This window comes from Camelus ferus, chromosome 6 (assembly GCF_009834535.1).
Source record: "Camelus ferus isolate YT-003-E chromosome 6, BCGSAC_Cfer_1.0, whole genome shotgun sequence".
In the NCBI taxonomy this organism is placed as follows: Eukaryota; Metazoa; Chordata; class Mammalia; order Artiodactyla; family Camelidae; genus Camelus; species Camelus ferus.
In genome coordinates this window covers 41,188,730-41,206,906 of record NC_045701.1, presented here as the reverse complement: position 1 = coordinate 41,206,906, position 18,177 = coordinate 41,188,730, and the positions used below count along the sequence as shown (strand labels likewise).

The 18,177-nt window shown below is 32.3% G+C and overlaps 1 protein-coding gene across 8 annotated transcripts in view; it reads left to right on the top strand.

The window, feature by feature from the left end:
* Nucleotides 1–18,177, top strand: part of RALGAPA1 (Ral GTPase activating protein catalytic subunit alpha 1) — a 204,608-nt gene that overhangs the window by 161,661 nt on the left and 24,770 nt on the right. For all 8 annotated transcript variants that reach the window (XM_032481878.1, XM_032481880.1, XM_032481881.1 and 5 more), the window contains 2 exons: nucleotides 11,361–11,519; nucleotides 12,976–13,103. In XM_032481878.1, coding sequence (XP_032337769.1) covers nucleotides 11,361–11,519; nucleotides 12,976–13,103 — 287 coding nt within the window. The remainder of the gene's footprint in view (nucleotides 1–11,360; nucleotides 11,520–12,975; nucleotides 13,104–18,177) is intronic.

Sequence of the window (18,177 nt, the reverse complement as noted above, 5' to 3'; positions counted from 1 at the left end):
TTACATGATACCATTTTCTCTCCTTTCTTAGCATATCATTTATATTGTTGTCCTTACATTTTTTCAGTCCCTGCCCTAGAGTTTGTGCTATATGTTTACAACTAATCTAAGTCCTATTTCAAATAGCACTTCAGTGGTTCACTGCAAGTACCTTATAATAACAGAATATGCCTAATTCTTCCCTATATGGTTACCATCATTCATTTTATTCATACCTAATCATATATACATAAACATATATAATCAAATACATTATTGCTGTTTATTATTTTGGACAAACTGTTAAGTGTTAGAATAAGAAAAATAAGTGATTTTTTTTGTTGTTTTTTTTTTTGCGGGGTCGGGGTGGTAATTAGGTTTAGGTTTCTGTATGTTTATTTTTAATGGAGATACTGGGGATTGAACCCAGGACCTTGTACCTGCTAGGCACAGACTTTACCACTGAGCTATACCCTCCCCCTAAGAAAAAAAAGTTTTGATTTTGCCTTCAGTTATTGATTCTCTAAAACTCTTCCTTTCTATATGTAGATCTAAATTTCTAACCTATATCATTTTCCTTCTCTCTGAATTTCTCATTAAGGCAGGTCTACTGGCAACAAATTCCCTCATTTTTGTTTGTCTGACATGTCTTTATTCTCTTTTGAAGGATAGCTTCACACGGTATAGAATTCTAGATGAGTGGTTTTTCTCTCAGCACCTTAAATATTTTACTCATCTCTCTTCTTGCTTGCATGATTTCTGAGAGAAAGTCAGTGTAATTCTTATTTTTGCTCCTCTTCCATAAATAAAATATTTTCTTTTTATCTCTAGCATTTCTTTTTTATTCTTTCTGAGAATGTCCATCTCTCTGCTTAAATTATCCATCTGTTCTTAGATATTGTCTGCTTTTTCCATTAGTGCCCTTAGCATATTATTCATAGTTACAATTCCCACGTCCTTGTCATATCTGACTTTAGTTCTGATGCTTCATCATTCTCTCACACTTGTGCACGCTGAATTACGGTTCAGGTTTTCCTACTATGGCACTGGATCCTGCAGAAGTTTCTGCTCCTTTTAAGTTGTTATACTTCATATTTGCCTGTCTATCCGATTTGGGGGCAGCAGTTTTCCCTATTACCTCTCTTCTCTGATCTATGAAAAGTACTGTAGTTGATTTTTAATTTGTTTAGCTTTTTACTTGTTAGGACAGAGTGGCAGCTTCTAGTCTCCTTACATGCCAGGCTGAAAACTGGAACTCTCAGAACTTTATCCTCCCAAACAGAAACTCTGTATCCTTTAATAATAACTCTTCATTACCCACCCCAACACACCCCCTGGTAGCCTCTAACTTACTTTCTTTCTCTTTGAGTTTTCCAGTTCCAGATACTTCGTGTAAGTTGGAATCATACAGTATTTGTGCTTTTGTGTCTGTCTTATTTCACTTAATATAATGTTTTCAAGCTTCATTGATATTAAAGCATGTCAGAATTTCATTATTTTTATGGCTGAATAATATTCCATAATATATAAATATATTTTGTTTATCCATTTATCTATTGATAGACACTGAGTTGTTTCTACTTTTTAGCTACTGTGAATAATGCTGCAGTGAACATTTTCATGCCAGTATTTATTTGAATCCCTATCTGCAGTTCTTTTAGGTATAGACCTATGAGTGGAATTGCTGGGTAATATGAAAATTATATGTTCAGCTTCCTGAGGAACTGTCAAACTGTTTTCCACAGTGACTATACTATTTGACATTCCCACCAATGCAATGCACAGGAGTTCCAATTTTTCCACATCCTTGTCAACACTTATTAATTTCCATTAAAAAAAATTTTTTTGGCTATCCTAATAGGTACAGTTTTATTTCGTTGTGGCTTGCATTTCCCTAATGCCTAATTATGTGCATCTTTTCTTGTGCTTATTGGCCACTGGCCATTTGTGTATCTTCTTTGGAGAAATGTCTATTCAGGTCTTTTACCCATTTTTTAATTAACTTGTTTGTAATTTTCTAGTTGCATGGTTGGAGTTCTTTATATGTTCTAGATGTTAGTATACAGATGTTAAGACTGGCAAATATTTTCTCCCATTTTGCAGGTTGATAATGTCTTTTGATGTACAGGTTTTAATTTTGATGGAGTCCAGTTTATCCATGTTTCTTTTGTTGTTTATGCTTCTGGTATCAGTTCAAGAAATCACTGCCAAATCTAATGTTGTGAATGTTTTCCCATATACTTTATTCTAAGAGTTTTATAGTTATAGCTTTTATATTTAGGTTTTGGATCCATTTTTTAGTTAATTTTAGTTAATTTTTGTGTACAGTATGAGATAAAAGTTTGGCTCTATTTTTTTGCATGTGGCTGTCCATTTGTCCCACCACCACTTTGTTTAAAAGACTACACATTTCTTCATTGAGTGATCTTGGCACTCTTGTCAAAACTCAATTGGTCATCTATGTAAGGCTATATTCTGGGTTCTCTATTCTGTTCCGTTGATCTGAATATCTATCTTTTTGCTTTAATTAATTAGTTTAATTACTGTAGCTTTGTAGTAAGTTTTGAATTCAAGTAATGTGAGTCCTACAACTTTGTTTTTCTTTTTCAAGATTGTTTTTCCTATTCAAGATCTCTAGAATCCAAATGAATTTTAGGATAGGTTTTTCTATTTCTGCAAAATCTTTGTTGGGATTTTGATAGATTGCACTGAACCTTTGGATCCCTTTGGGTAATATTGTCATTTTAATATATTAAGCCTTACAGCCCATGAACGTAGGATATCTTTTCATTTACTCATGTAGTCTTTCATTTCTTTTAGTGATATTTTGTACTTTTTGGTATACATATCTTTCTTCTCCTTAGTTAAATTTATCACTAAGTATTTTATTCTTTTTGATATAATTGTAAATGGAATTATTTTTGTAAATTCCTTTTTCAATTGTTCATTATTAGAAATGCAGCTGATTTTTGTGTGTTAATTTTGTATTTTGCAACTTTGATGAATTTGTGTATTGGCTGATATGTTTTGTTGTGGAATCAAGGTTTTCTACATTTAAGATCATGTCTTTCCAGTGTTGCTGTGGAGAAACAAGAGCTTGGAGCTTCCCTAGTCCACCATTTTGCTGACATAACAATGTGGAAAAAAATTGGGTTTTTTTTCCCCAAGCTAATTAATTCTAAATATAAAATTATTTGGCAGTTTACCAAGTGGAATAGTATTAGTATTTTTTTCCCAATTACTTTGCAATTATTTAGTATTATTTTTCAAATTATTCAAGAAAGAATGTAGGCAATTATGTGGCATGATATTCCAGCTGTTTAGTATTGAGATGCCAGAAGTATTATAACTTTAAAAAATGAAAGCATATGTTTATAATTTTAAAATAATTAATAATGCAAGCATGTGTACTATTTTAGTAGTTAACAAAATTATACTTGTTTTATTGAAGAAAATTACCCTGGCCAGGTAGGCTTTTTCACTTAAATAAAGCAAGTTAAAGGATTTATTCGTTTGTTGTTGTGAGAAAATTTCAAAATGTCACTTTCTTCACATGTATAGTACCTACCATATAAAAATACAACCTATCAAAACTGTAAACAGTAAATAATAATGTGGTATCATTTTGGAAGGTATAGTTCTCTTATCTTCTCAAGTAGTAATTTAAGTTTGTTTAGTAGAATCTACGATATCAAAGTTGAGAATAAAGTGAAGCAACATTTCACTTAATTCAATAAAAAGGAAAAACTTACCTAGTCTCATAATTCAATATAAATTATTCTAAACCTTTTCATAGAAATGAAAAAAGTTAACATTTATTTCTCTGTATACTGAGTTTTCCTTTTCCCTGTTCTCTATGACCCTTGCCCCTAATCTGTTCTTCAGAGTCCTAATATGTAAGATTTTTCTAAGAAACAGAAACAGCTTATAGTTTAGCTCTATTATAATATCAGTTTCTTTTTAATAAAAGGTTAAATGTTTAAAGTTAATCATACACACCAGTTTGAGTTCTCCTTAATAAAAAAATCACTTTCTGTATTGGTATTTTTTCTCCTGAATTTAATAAATTCCACATTAGTGGTAATAAGTTGAGGCCTAGAACATGTGTCCTATTGCAAATGAACAATTGGCTGTCATTAGGTTGTCCCCCTTTCCTTTGTACATATATCTTTAGGTGTGTTAATCCATTCAGTAGACACATTAATGAGCACCGGTTGAAGTGTAATATTGAAGGAAGTAAGGCTTGTTGACCTCAGCATGGAGTTTAATACCTCTAATTAAATTAGATAGTCGACAGTCAGTATAAAGAAATAGCTGTGCCTCTGGCAAAGCAGAATTATTTATGACTCTTGTTCTTTGTTTTAAACTTGATAGGAGAAAATCATTTATACCTATTTTATAGAAACTAATTTTAGTTTTCACTTTTTGTTAAAAATATCACATGGTGATTTCGTAAATTATTTTTAAGCATTTTATTTTCTCAGAATGAGGTAAATATTCTTGAACCTTTTTAAATGAAACATTTTATTTCTTATGAAGAGAAGCTTTTTCAAGGCTCAAGATGATAGCAATAGAATTTTTACCACACAGACTATATGTTTTTAACAAATTAACCAAACATTCAGTCTAACAAAGTAGTCTCTCTAGAAGTATTATATTGCCTTATCAGAAATCCTGATGTAAACCCAGTCGAAGCCATCTGTTCTATAAATTATCTCTACCTGAGGAAGACTGACGGAAAATGGTTAAAAATAATTTCCACTTAACTGAGTTTATTCACCCCTAAAAATCAAAAGTGCTGCAAGCATTGGTGTAAAGTGTTCACAGGAGCTTGTCTCATTTCCTCTGTCTCCTTGTTCTAGCCACTTGCTGATACTCTCTGCTTCATAGGTAGCTGAATCATCTTTTTAGGAGTTTGATGAAGATCAGGTTGAGATAATTGTAACCTACTTAGTTGGACTCTCTAGCCTATCTTTCATTTCCTGGACCCCCCTAAGAGGGGAAAGAAGCACTTCATTTAAGTCAGTTCTCTCTGAAATACTGTTAGTGTAATGGACAGCAGTTTGTTTGCTGTTTTGAAATTTGATCACGATAGTTTCACAAATAAATGAGCTTTATAGAACTACTTGTCGAATTTTAACTTTAGATCTGTTTTTCTTTATTTTATCTAGAAATGCAATTAAAATATACTTCACTTTCCAAAGAACCACATGCTAAATAAAGTCTGGAAAATGAATTAAAAACAAATTTAAGGAACAGTAAATTTTTTTAATTGTTTTAGTAAAAGTGTAGTTAATGTAATAGTTAATAAATGCTATGGAATTATACTTATGGTTTTAGTCCCAAATATAGCCACATACATAAAATAATTCTATTTTAATATCATAGAGTCTACTCTTAACCCCAGTTCCTATAAATATACTCCTGATGACAAGAACAGAAGATTAAAAAACCAGGAAATATAAATGGTTCAGAGTAAAATTATCTCACCACTGTGAATGGTTTAATTTGGATAGTATAGCAGCGGCTTCTCATTGCATGTAGAATAAAATTCTGATTCTTCATTATGGCCTTCAGTGCCCTACAAGATTTGACCACTTGCCTGCCTACCTCTCTGATCTCATCTCCTGTCACTTTCCTTTTTATTTACCACAATCTGGCCTCACTGGCTGTCATTCTAACCTGCCAGCATATCAAGGCTCATTCCCATCGCAGGGGCTGTACACTTACTATTTTTTCCATTTGAAATGCTCTTTAATCACATCATTAGGCTTTCTCATCCTCATTGTTCTATTTCTTAAACACACGTGACAGTTCCTAGAGAGATCTTTCCAGACCATTATGGCTAAAAAAGTTCTCTCTACCCAGTAACACTATCACATTACCCTACTTTATATTTTTATAGCACTTCACCATCAAAATGGCATATTTAAATTAAGCCATAATTGCAGGTAATTCTGTTTTTATGCTGTGCTCTATGTATTGATAGAAAAAACTTGCCAAATAAATACTGTGATATTATATTTTTAATAGCATATTTATTGAATGCCCACTCTGCTAAGGTATTGTATACTAAAATGCTGTGCCCATTGCTTCAAGAAGCTTTTCCTAATTACTAAAAATGAATGATCCAGACAGTAAATTATGAAAATATGTTTTTTTTACATGATTGGGGACTATATATATTTTGCTACATATGAGTGTCTGGAAAATGTGGGGAAAGAATGAGGGCTTGGGTAGTGAGAATTACACAGTTTCAGTTTCTACATGTATACCACTATCTCCTGAAGTAACTTCCTAACCTAATTAAACTTCTCTACATTCTTCCAAGTGCCATTATAGATCAGTTGTCTTTGTTATTTGCATTCAGAGAAGTATATTTAGAGCATTAACCATTAATTATTCATTTATTGCTTGGTTGTTTACTCTGTCTCCTCCACTGGACTTCAAGCTTTGTGGAGAGCAGAAAATATGTCTGTTTTTCCTCACTGCTGTATCTTCAATAGCTAGCACAGTGCATTTAGTCAGTTCTCAATATTTGCTAATGTTTGAAAGATGGCCGATAAGAAAGAGAAAGAGGAGGGGGAGAAGGGCTTTTTAGAACCCAGGAACTAGTCCAGGTGTGTAGGATGACTAGCATCTGACCTAGAGCAACAGTAGAGGAAATAGGAAGGAAAGTACAAAAAAAGGAGTATAGTAACTTTTATTTTAATTGAAGAGCTTGTTAGAGATACCATAAGGAAAACAAAAATTGAAGACTTTCAGATTTTGACCTTGAGTTGTTATAACTAGTTATTAGGTGCTTTTAACAGAAATGAAGATGTAGGGGATAAGCTGATTTTGTGAAACAGAGGATATAGTTACATTATATGAATTCTTGTCTCCAGCTCCAAATGAATGATTTTTCACTGGAGAAATCTAAAATCTCCACTTATGATAATGGAAAACAAGAACACTGCCATAAGATAGGCAAACATCTGATTTTCACAAAAGGACACGGAACAGGCCACCAACTACAAAAACTACTAACATTCATGAACTCCATGTCAGTGCCTGGCAAAATGGGATTATTAAACAGATGGTTTGTGAGCACTTAGGTAATGAAGTAGTGATCACTAGGAGCCACCATGAGTTCACCATAACAAATCACATCAAAGTAACTTAATTTGTTTTAATAGGATTACTAGATCAGGGAACGCCATAGATAATATAAAGCATTTAACTAAGTCATTTTTTGTGGACAAGTTGAAGAAATGTGGTCTTAATAATAGTTCAGTAAGTATGTTCGTGACTGGTTGTATAATTATATCTAGAGATATAAATTAATTATTTAATGAGAGGCAGTATAGGGAGGTAGTTTAAAACTAGCCTGCTTTGCCACTTACTAGTTACATGACCTTAGGCAAGTTACTTTATCTCTTTAAGGTTCAATTCCTCACCTGTAAAAATAAGGTCAATAATAATTATATTTACCTTATAGCATTGTTGTGAAATTAAATAAATTATTACAAAGCACTTAGAATAGTAAGCACTTAATAAATGTTGGATATTTATTTAACCAGGAAGGACATCTGTAATGACTTTCTCTAAGGCTCTTACCTGAACCTGTCCCATTTGACATTGTGACCCAAAATCTGAATAAAGATGCTAGAATTTGAATTTAAGGATAACCCAAATCTGGAAAAGAGAGAGCCAGAGTATTGAATAGCAGAATCATGCTAACAAAAGACCTTGATAGACTTAAAGGTAATCTGAACCTGCTATGATAAAGTTTAATAAGAATACATAGAAGTCCTCTCTAATTCTAGCAGTCAATTCTGTCTGCTTAAAAGAACTTCATAAGCAAAAGTTTTCAGGGTTTGAATTGACTACAACTTCCACTTAAGCCAGTGTTGTAAAAATGCAGAAAATAGTTGAACAGAACAAAGGAAGTAGTTCCACTATGGGCTGGTTGTATTAGAGCATCTATTGATATTGTATTCTATTCCAGACACTACAATTTAGTGGAAGCATTAATAAACTGAGGTAATAATCCAGGATAATGAATAGGTTTGTAAACTATAAGGGGAACACTTTTAACCTGGAATAGAAAAGTTGAGATATATATTAGACCAATCTTCAAACACCTGAAAAAATAATATATGAAATATACATTGGGTTTACTTGCTAAGTTTTATTGTAGAAGAACTAGCTTCAGGAAGACAGATTTTAGCTTAGTATAAAGAAGATTCTGATGATTGTAGCTCTTTTAAAATGAATGGGCTGATTTGTGAATTTTAAGCTTCCCAGCTCTAGAAATTTCAAGCAGAGGCAGGATTACTTGCCAGGGATATTACAGTGGGAGTTCCTGTATTGTGTGGGAAATTAGAGCTTTAAAGTCTCTTCCAGTGCTAATATTCTATAGTGTATCGAGGACTTCAATTTTATACATGTTGAATTTCATTTAACTGCTTTATCTTCATAAATTGATAATGATAATCTACAGCTCATTGTATATAACTTGAATACCAAAATGACTTCAGTAGCAGTTGAAGTGAATTTGGAACAGTAGTTTGGTTGCCAGTCATTTGAATAGACCTGCCCATGTACAGAAGTCTTTACACTCTTATTTTAGAAGTGATTGGCATCTGGGTACAAAAACATGTAGGTAGGAACTCCTTTGAGTGTTTTTAGAATCTAGAAAAACCTGCTGAGTATACAATAGGACACAATCTTTTAAGTCTATAAGAGATAAGGAATAGATAAACAAAATACTATATAAAGTATTTATCAAATGTCAAACACACTTCTGAAATTTCTGTTAACTATTAACCACTGAAAATTCATATTTTCAGTAGTCTTTCAAAAGTTCTAAGATACTTTATTAGCAATTTCTCAATTTGTGTTTCATTATTATATAGCAGGTTTTAAAGATATAAAAACATGCCTCACCATAACAGCATAAAATAGTTACTTTTTTAGCATTTGGATATAAATGATAAGGGATGTTCTTGAAGCTTTCCTAAAAATGATTGAACATGTTTTAAATGACTGTTATATGCATGATTCTATGCCACAAGTATCTTCATTACAACATCTTGGTAAAAATATAGTATTCTTTTCCATTAAACTTCCATATCAGACTTTTAATACTCTGTGGTAGATATTTGAAGACAAGCTTTCTTTATAAAATAAAACTACAGTTGCCCTTTTCTCTCATTTCTTTAGATAAGTGGGCACTAGAAATTACAGATAGCTTTGGCAAGAGTTCAAGGGTTAATGTAGCAGATAAATAAAAGGAATTTTCTGTAAATTGAGACCTGCATTATTTCAGTTGTCTTGTCTTTCCTAACCTAACTCATTTAATTTTAAAAAGTAAATACTTAAATTCTTCCTGACAGTGTGCTCAGCTTTTACTATCGTTTATTACTTCAATTATACTAGCTATCACTTAGAACAATCTGCCATTTGGAAATCTCAGTATAGCCTGGAGCTTAGTATTAGATCTGGCTGCTATTGTAACATGTACAGCATATGACATTAATGTATCAAAATTAGATTGGATCATCCCTCCTGGTTAAATTTATTTCACATTTCTTTTGTATTCAGTTAACATAAACCTATTAGGGAAGCTGACACATGGGGATGGCTGTATAGGAAGGATATTTTTAAAGTATTTTGATTAAAAAATGAAATTATAGAGCCATAGCTTTTCTGAGTTGTGTAATCTTTTTTGGTTTTTAGAAATGTCACAAAGCCCATGTCCTGCATTTATGTCATTCAAGGTGTGTGTGTGTGTGTTGAAAATAATGAGAATTAAAACTTAAACAGTGTTTTGATGTTTGAGGTCTATCATAATGTATTTAGAGCAATAAGCACGTTTATGGTTTTCAAAAAGAAAAAAAGAATTACTTAATCCACTTAAATCTGAAAAAAGCCTTCCTTAAAAGAAAATAAAAATCTTTAAACTGTATTTCTAAAATGATAGATTCTGGTCTATAGATTTAGCTGGAGAACGTCTTTAGAATAATAGCTGCCACTATCTTATAATCCATCAAAGAAGGGAGGGAATTTCTTGCTTAGGAATATAAATTTTAAAGTTCAGGGATTTGCCTCATATTCTTAAATACTTAATGACATTCATAGTGATTAGAATTTTCTAGACTGGCGTTGGAGACTTTTAAGAACCATTGGAACATCAGTTCTTGGCTCTTTTTTTTTTTTAAGTACATAGTCCTATTTGATAGACTTTCTTCTCAGAAAAATAACAAAGATGAAATTTTCAAATATTATAGATGCAGATTAAGAACTCCAGGGTTAAACAGTAACAGAAGAGAGCATTTCATTAATTGACTTAATTTCGTTCTTTGTTTAAATCACGTATTTAATTCTTTTCCTGCCCTGTGGTCATTAAGCCAAAATAAATTGCATATTTCAAAAATAGAACTTGCCTGAATCTTAGCCCATAATAAAAATACTGATGACATCCTAATTTTCTCTTCCAAACTTCCCTGCGTACAATATGTCCAGTTATCTGAACGTAATAGAAAAACCCACGTGAGATGTGTATCCAAAAATGGATTCAGATGTTTGCAGTAGCAGAATCAATACATATACTAAGATAATCAAAATTATATATTAAAATACATGTTTATGCAATAATCTCTGTGAAGAAAACTTAAGACTGATGGGTATTAAGTTCATTTTTCTTAATAGTTCATTAGAGATCCAACTTTTGGATACTTTGCTTTTTTATAATTTTAATCATCATGTTAACTTTAATTGCCAAAAACACCTTTGTAAGCACTACAGATATTTGAGTAACACCTAGAGGGAGTCTAACTAATCTCAGGAAGTCTGGTTGGAAGAATTTCATAGGCAGAGTCTCATAGGCAAAGAAAACCTGGAAATAAATTTGTTAAACTAAATATAATCAACTTTCCCTTACTCAGTAGGTGATGACCCAATTTATGAGTTTTTTACTTCTCTTCCTAATGCCTCTGTTAGGCCATTTCACTACTCATTAGCACTTACAGAGTGTGGCCAGAAAAAAAGAACAATCTTAAATTAGTCATTTCTTAAAAATACTCTTAAAAACAATCTTTGGTAATGGAGAATTGATGCAGTTGCTGGTAAGAAAAGTATTTGGGCTGTGAATTTTTTTAATCTAATTTCTCTGTTTCACATTGACTATAGACGGTTGAAAATTATCTAGTCTTATGCAGTATCTCCTAATGTTTTTTTTGAGTGTTTTGTGTTGTGAAAAATGATCAAATGAAACTTTAAAAATATTTTTAATTTCTTTACCTTTTAATCTTTTTATAGTATGTTGTCAGTATTTTTATGACTGTACTCAAGAGGGCTTTTCTAAAGCACTATGAACTTTTTTCTTGGTTTCCCAGTTGAGACATTTAGGAAATGATGAAGTACACATTGTTTGGTCAGAGCATACAAGAGACTACAGAAGAGGAATTATTCCTACAGAATTTGGTGATGTCCTTATAGTAATATATCCAATGAAAAATCACATGTTCAGTATCCAGATAATGAAAAAGCCAGAGGTAAGAACTCCTTATCTTACATTTTAATAATATATTTCAAGTTCTGTACAGCTTTGTGAGTTTCTTTCCTTCTTTCAGAAGGATTAGTTTAGCCATCAAGTTGTGGAAATGAAAGGGGAGGTGAGGCACAGACTGTAGCTCTATGAATCGTCTAAGTCTAGTTTAGAAGGAGCTAAAGCAGGAAAAATAGAAAGAAACTGTACTGAAATATTAGAAAACCAGGTAGTGCCAGAGTGGAAGATCCTTTACATTAAGCTCACAAAAATGACTTACCTTTTATTAAGAGGATGAATACAGTTTCCTAAAAGACGCAGTAAGAAGTAATCACTCCCTTTAGAACAGGAACGCATGATTCCTGTATTTTTAGTTGATACATCTGGCTAAGATTACATGATTTTTTTAGTTATGTTACTTAATAAATGAGAATTCTACAAAGTAAAAAAAAAAAGCCAAGTAGTTCTAGCTGGATGTCTTATACGATAGGGCTGAAACATCTGCAGAAGTATTTTCTTCTAGAACAATAAAAGTTTGGTAGTATTTTGGTGTCTGTCCATCTTTTGAGTGCTTTTAGTTTATAGAAAACCTACTTTTTGACAGTTTATCTTGAATTTTTAGAATTTCTTGAATTGGATTGTTTCCCATATATGAATTTAAGCTTATAGCCAGATTTTATTAGGATTCATCTAAAACAGAGTTCAGCAAACTACAGCCCACTTCATGTTGTTTTTGTTAACAGCTTGCAAGCTAAGAATGTTTTATTACTTTTTTAATGGGTTTTTCTTTTTTTAAAAAAAACTTAAGAATATACAACAGAGATAGTATGTGGCCACAAAGCCTAAAATATTTACTGAATTATCCACAGCTCATGTCTCTGCATTCAGCAGCCATTTCTACCAGCCATATTCAAATAGAATGTTTTGAAACTGTCAGTCATCTGATAAAAATGAGATTTTTTTCCTAGTAAACCATATAATAAAATAAAAAATATTTTATGTTCTGTGGTAAAATAATAATAAAAGCATTTTAGACTGTGTAGTAAAGCTGGCATCACACAAAAATAATGAAAAACTAACTTGCTAACTGTAAAAATGTGTATCTTTTCTCTGTTTATTCAGTGGAGGAAAAGTAATTTATTTCCAGTGTTGGGTTTTGTGTATAATTGAGGCAACAAAACTTTGAGAATTGGCAGATAGTATAAATTATTTAGTCAATTACATGAAGCACATAATTCTTTTGAATGGAAGACCTGTAGACCATTGGCATTTTTTGTTTATTTATTGTCCTAGTATGGACCCATCATGGAAAAGAATTGAATTTGAATAAGTATTTCTACTAAAGGAAGAACTGAAGCAGAAGTGGAAGCAGAAACCTTTTTGTATACAAACTGTTTTGATTGTTCTTATTTACAACCTTTCTCCAATTTGAGTATAAAATTATGTTCTGATTTCTCATTCAGGTTCCCTTCTTTGGCCCACTTTTTGATGGTGCTATTGTGAATGGAAAGGTTCTACCCATTATGGTTCGAGCAACAGCTATAAATGCAAGCCGTGCTCTGAAATCACTGATTCCATTGTATCAAAACTTGTATCCTTTTTAACAGTGTGTTTTCTACTCTGTCTACTTTCTGAACTACTACTTATGTGTTGTTAAGTAAGACCTTTGAGTTTCTGTTTATTGATACACTGATGATAGAGTTCCTCCCCAGTGTTTAAGCAGTTACGATATTTGAATAATGCATTTTCTTTTATACACTTTTAATCAGTACTTATTTTTTGATTAATTAATTAGCACTCCATTATATACTAGGCGTTCTGCTACTCTGGATGCAGAGATAATCGAAATAGTCATCGCAAAGTACTCAATCGGTTGAGGAAATACACTGTTTTCAGTATATGTGCAGTAATAGAGTTGTGCAAAGATTGTTCTGGAAGTTTAATAACAAGGAGCATCTCACTCAGCTGGAAGGGGTGGTGGTATCAAGAAACACTTCTGAGAAATGTAAATATTGAACCAGTCGTGAAGGATGAATAAGAGTTAATCAAGTAGATGAGATTAAGAAGAGCATTCCAAGCAGAGAGAACAACATAACCAGAGACATAGAAGTAGGAGAGGACAACATGGCTTCTGGAGTCAGAGTGCTTGGACTCAAATGTTGGCCACCACTTCTTTAACCATGTAGACTTGGGCAAGTTATTTAACCTCTCTCAGGCTCAATTTCCTTATCTATAAAATGAGAATGAGAATAATATCTAGCCTGTAGTGGTATGAGAACTGACTGAGTCAATATGTATAAAAATCTTAAAACAGTGCCTGGGACGAACTATGCACACAATTTTAAATTTTAAATTGTTTGCTATTCCTTTCTAAAATGGATTTGTCTTTCCATATCCATTTTCTATGTGATTAAAAACATTTCGGTTATTTTTCTTTCACATAATAAGCTGCAGATGTTAAGCTTTACAGGGAGGGTTTTTTAAATATCCTATGTCCTTTACCATGTGAAATGGATTTATCATAAATCTGCTGCATACATTACTTCTCTAAGTGAAGATTGATTTATGCAATCTGATTCCTATGTATTTTGTCACATTCTGACACTGGAATGGAATTATAGGTGGATCATGCATGTTACATTGATTATAGATAATGACACTTATATTCCATTTCTTACTTGTGGCAGTTGTATCTTCACTTTAAGCTGAAAACTCAAATTTGACATGGTCATTGTTTTTGAAATGTAAGGGTTCAGCTTATTATTTCCTGTCTCTAGAAAGGTAGCTAATCTTATAAGTAATATCCAGATTATTAGCTATAAACTAACTTAATCCACATTGTCAGCTCTACTGAAGTTGACTTCTTTCTGACCTTTACCTCTTTACACTTCCCCTGATCCTGATAGTCATCTTGAAGTTAGTGTTCTCCACCATTTCTTTTTTTTTTAATATATTTTTATTGAATTATAGTCAGTTTACAATGGTGTCAGTTTCTTTTTTAATATATTTTTATTGAATTATAGTCAGTTTACAATGTCTCAGTTTCTGGTGTACAGCACAATATTTCAGTCATATAGGAACGTACATATATTTGTTTTCATATTCTTTTTAACCATAAGTTACTATAAGATATTGAATATAGTTCCCTGGGCTATATAGTATAAACTTGTTGTTTATCTCTTCTATATATAGTAGTCAGTATCTGCAAATTTCTAACTCCCAATTTATCCCTTCCCACTCCCTTCCCCCCTGGTAACCATAAGTTTGTTTTCTATGTCTGTGAGCCTGTTTTCTGTTTTGTAAATAAGTTTGTTTGTCTTTTTTTTTTTTTTTTAAGATTCCACATATATGTGATATATGGTATTTTTCTTTCTCTTTCTGGCTTACTTCACTTAGAATGACAATCTCCAGGGCCATCCATGTTGCTGCAAATGGCATTATTTTATTCTTTTTTATGGCTGAGTAGTATTCCATTGTATAAATATACCACAACTTCTTTATCCAGTCATCTGTTGATGGATATTTAGATTGTTTCCATGTCTTGGCTGTTGTAAATAATGCTGCTGTGAACATTGGGGGTGCATGTATCTTTTTGAATTAAGGTTACCTCTGGACATAGGCCCAGGAGTGGGATTGCTGGATCACATGGTAAGTCTACTTTTAGTCTTTTGTGGAATCTCCATACTGTTTTCCATAATGACTACACCAAACTACAGTCCCACCAACAGTGTAGGAGGGTTCTCTTTGCTCAACACCCTCTCCAGCATTTATTGTTTGTGGACTTTTGAATGATGGCCATTCTGACTGGTGTGAGGTGATACTTCATTAGTTTGGATTTGTATTTCTCTGATAATTAGCAATACTGAGCATTTTTTCATGTGTCTATTGGCTATTTGTAGGTCTTCATCGAAGAATTGCTTGTTTAGGTCTTCTGCCCATTTTTGGATTGGGTTGTTTGTTTTTTTCTTAATAAGTTGTTTGAGCTCATTATTTCTTCTAAGACACAGTTGAAAGAATGCCTTAAATCTTTTGGGAAAGTGGCGAGAGAGATCAGATTGTAATACAAAACTCTGTTTACCTCTTGTGTTTACAGGAACTCATTTTATTGAGCTAACAAAAACTATTTCTGGCCTGAGATACAAATAATATATAAGATGCACACCTTACCCAGTAGTTAAAGTATGAGGATATGGCTTAATTTTCTATTTCCTATGGCTAAATTCATACTTTTGACAACTTTTTTTCAGATTTGCGTGTTACACAGAGGTATGATAGCTGGATTTGCAGTTAGAAAACAGTGATTTTAACTAGAAGTCTACCTTGTGATCTTGGTCCAGTCACAGAATATTTAAACCTAACTTTCTTTATCTGTAAAAAAAGGTGCTAATACACATCTTAGAATTGTTGTGAAGAATAAATGAGATAATGAATTTGGATGTGCCTAGTAAATGAAATAAGGTACATTATTTTGTGCAGTGATTAATTCTGTTATGTGTAAAAATTATAGTCAATATAAAACAACTTTACCCAACACCAAGGAATTGCCTAATTGGGTTTTTATGTTTGGTTGGTTGGTCAGTTAATTGATTGGATTGGATTTTCAGGCCTGCTTCATGAAGTTCTTAATAGTTAATCTTGCTGAGACGTTAATAGATACCACATTGGGGAAAATTCTAAGATGAAGAGAGAGAATTTCAGATGAAAACAGTTAACATGAACAGTTTGTTTACACAGCAAGTGTGAGCAATTTCTGTGAGCAAAACCACTTCTGGAACACTCAAAGTAAAAATAGTAAATCAGACAGATCAAACATTTTTCTTGACTTAGAAGCTTGAATTTAAAAGCTGTATAGAAATTATTTTCCCATACTGTTTAGGTATATAGTAGAGATTCTCCTAGCCTTTGCTTATCTGAAGAACATGTAGTCATCTTTCACAGAGATTCACAAAGTTCTGTATTAATTCTAAATGTTGGGGGAAATGACTTCATATAGGTGGATTCCTTGATTTTTAAATGAAAGCTTATACAATAAATTACAACTAGATGTTTTTAAGATACTGAAATACAAATGTTCTTTAATTTTAAATAACAAATACATATTTCACAAATATAATAAATTTTAAGTGCATGTTTTTGACAAATTCAGAAGGAATTTTTGACAATTCATTAAGGAAAAAATCATGCAGTCTAAAACAGACTGATAAAACAAGAGAAATTACAACAAAAATTGAGATAGAAGTAGGCTTTGAAAACCATCAGAGTTACTATTTTAATTCTCATAAGAGAAATGAAGGGGCGAAAGAATATGTACTAAACTCAATTATATTTGGATAATTATATTGCTGTTTCAGTTATTTTATGCCCAATAAAAGTACCCACTAAGATTCCACAGCATAAATTGTGCTATTTATGATCATTAAATACAGTTTAAATTTTACCCTAGGAACATCTTCTGTATCTATGAATCTAATGTTGTTCACTAAATGAGGACAATATTGATTGTCATATGCTGCCCAAATCGATCATGCTGGCAGTCAGAATTACAGTAATCTGTCAGTATTGATGACTGTCTTTCAAGCTTTGAAACCTCTCCTTGACTTCACTTGTCATTTCTTGCATTACTTGTACATGAAAAGCATTTTCTTGCAACCTCTGACTTTGTCATCTAGGTGCTTTTTTTTTTTTTTTTTTTGTCCCAAGCTCAATTTGTTGGTTTGATCATGCAGTTAGAATTGAAATGCAACACTGAGGAGGAAGATTAGGCACATTCTGGGTAACCGCTGGACCTGAGGGGTATTTCAGGTTGATCTTAGCCATCAATTTATTAGTTACCTGTTGAGAGAGAGAGAGTGTGTGCGTGTGTTTTGGTGGGGTTTGGGGGCTTTTTGTTGTTTTTGGCTTTTTTGCAGTGGGAATAATTCCAAAGCATTAATTTCATGATCTTAGCTATCATGATTGTTCCTTAAATAAAAATTTTAAAGGTAGTTCTTTGTTTTGATCCTACAGACATTTTGACTATGTACAAATGTTTAGTGTGTAGCTATCATAAATTTACTGTTTCTGTTTCTTTTTTAGTGAGATTATACATAGAAATTTTCAGAAGTTACAGTATATAGTCATGGTGTGTTCAAGTTCTCAGAGAAACAGTCAATAGGATGTGTGTATGTACGTACGTATGCACATACATACATACATACATACATACATACATACATACATACATACATATATACATACATAAAGATTGATTGATTGTAAAGAATTGGCTCACACAATTGTGAGTACTGGCAAGTCTGAAATCTGAAGGAGTTCCTGGGTAGAGTTGATGCAGTCTGAGTCAGAAGGCATCTGGAGATAGAATTCCTTCTTTGGAGACCTCAATCTTTTCTCTTAAGGCCTTCAACTGATTGGATGAGACCCACCCACATTATGGAGAATAGTCTGATTTACTTTTCTCCTGATTTATATGGTAATTACATATTAAAAAATACCTTCACAGCAACATCTAGGCTGGTGTTTGGCCAAAAATTGGGTACCATGGCCTAGCTAAATTGTCATAAAATTAACCATCTCCCTTGTCCTAATTTTAAATTTTTCTTATTAACCTTTCTTACTACAAAATATAATTTGAAAAAAGTATGTAAACCCCAAATACACTATATGAT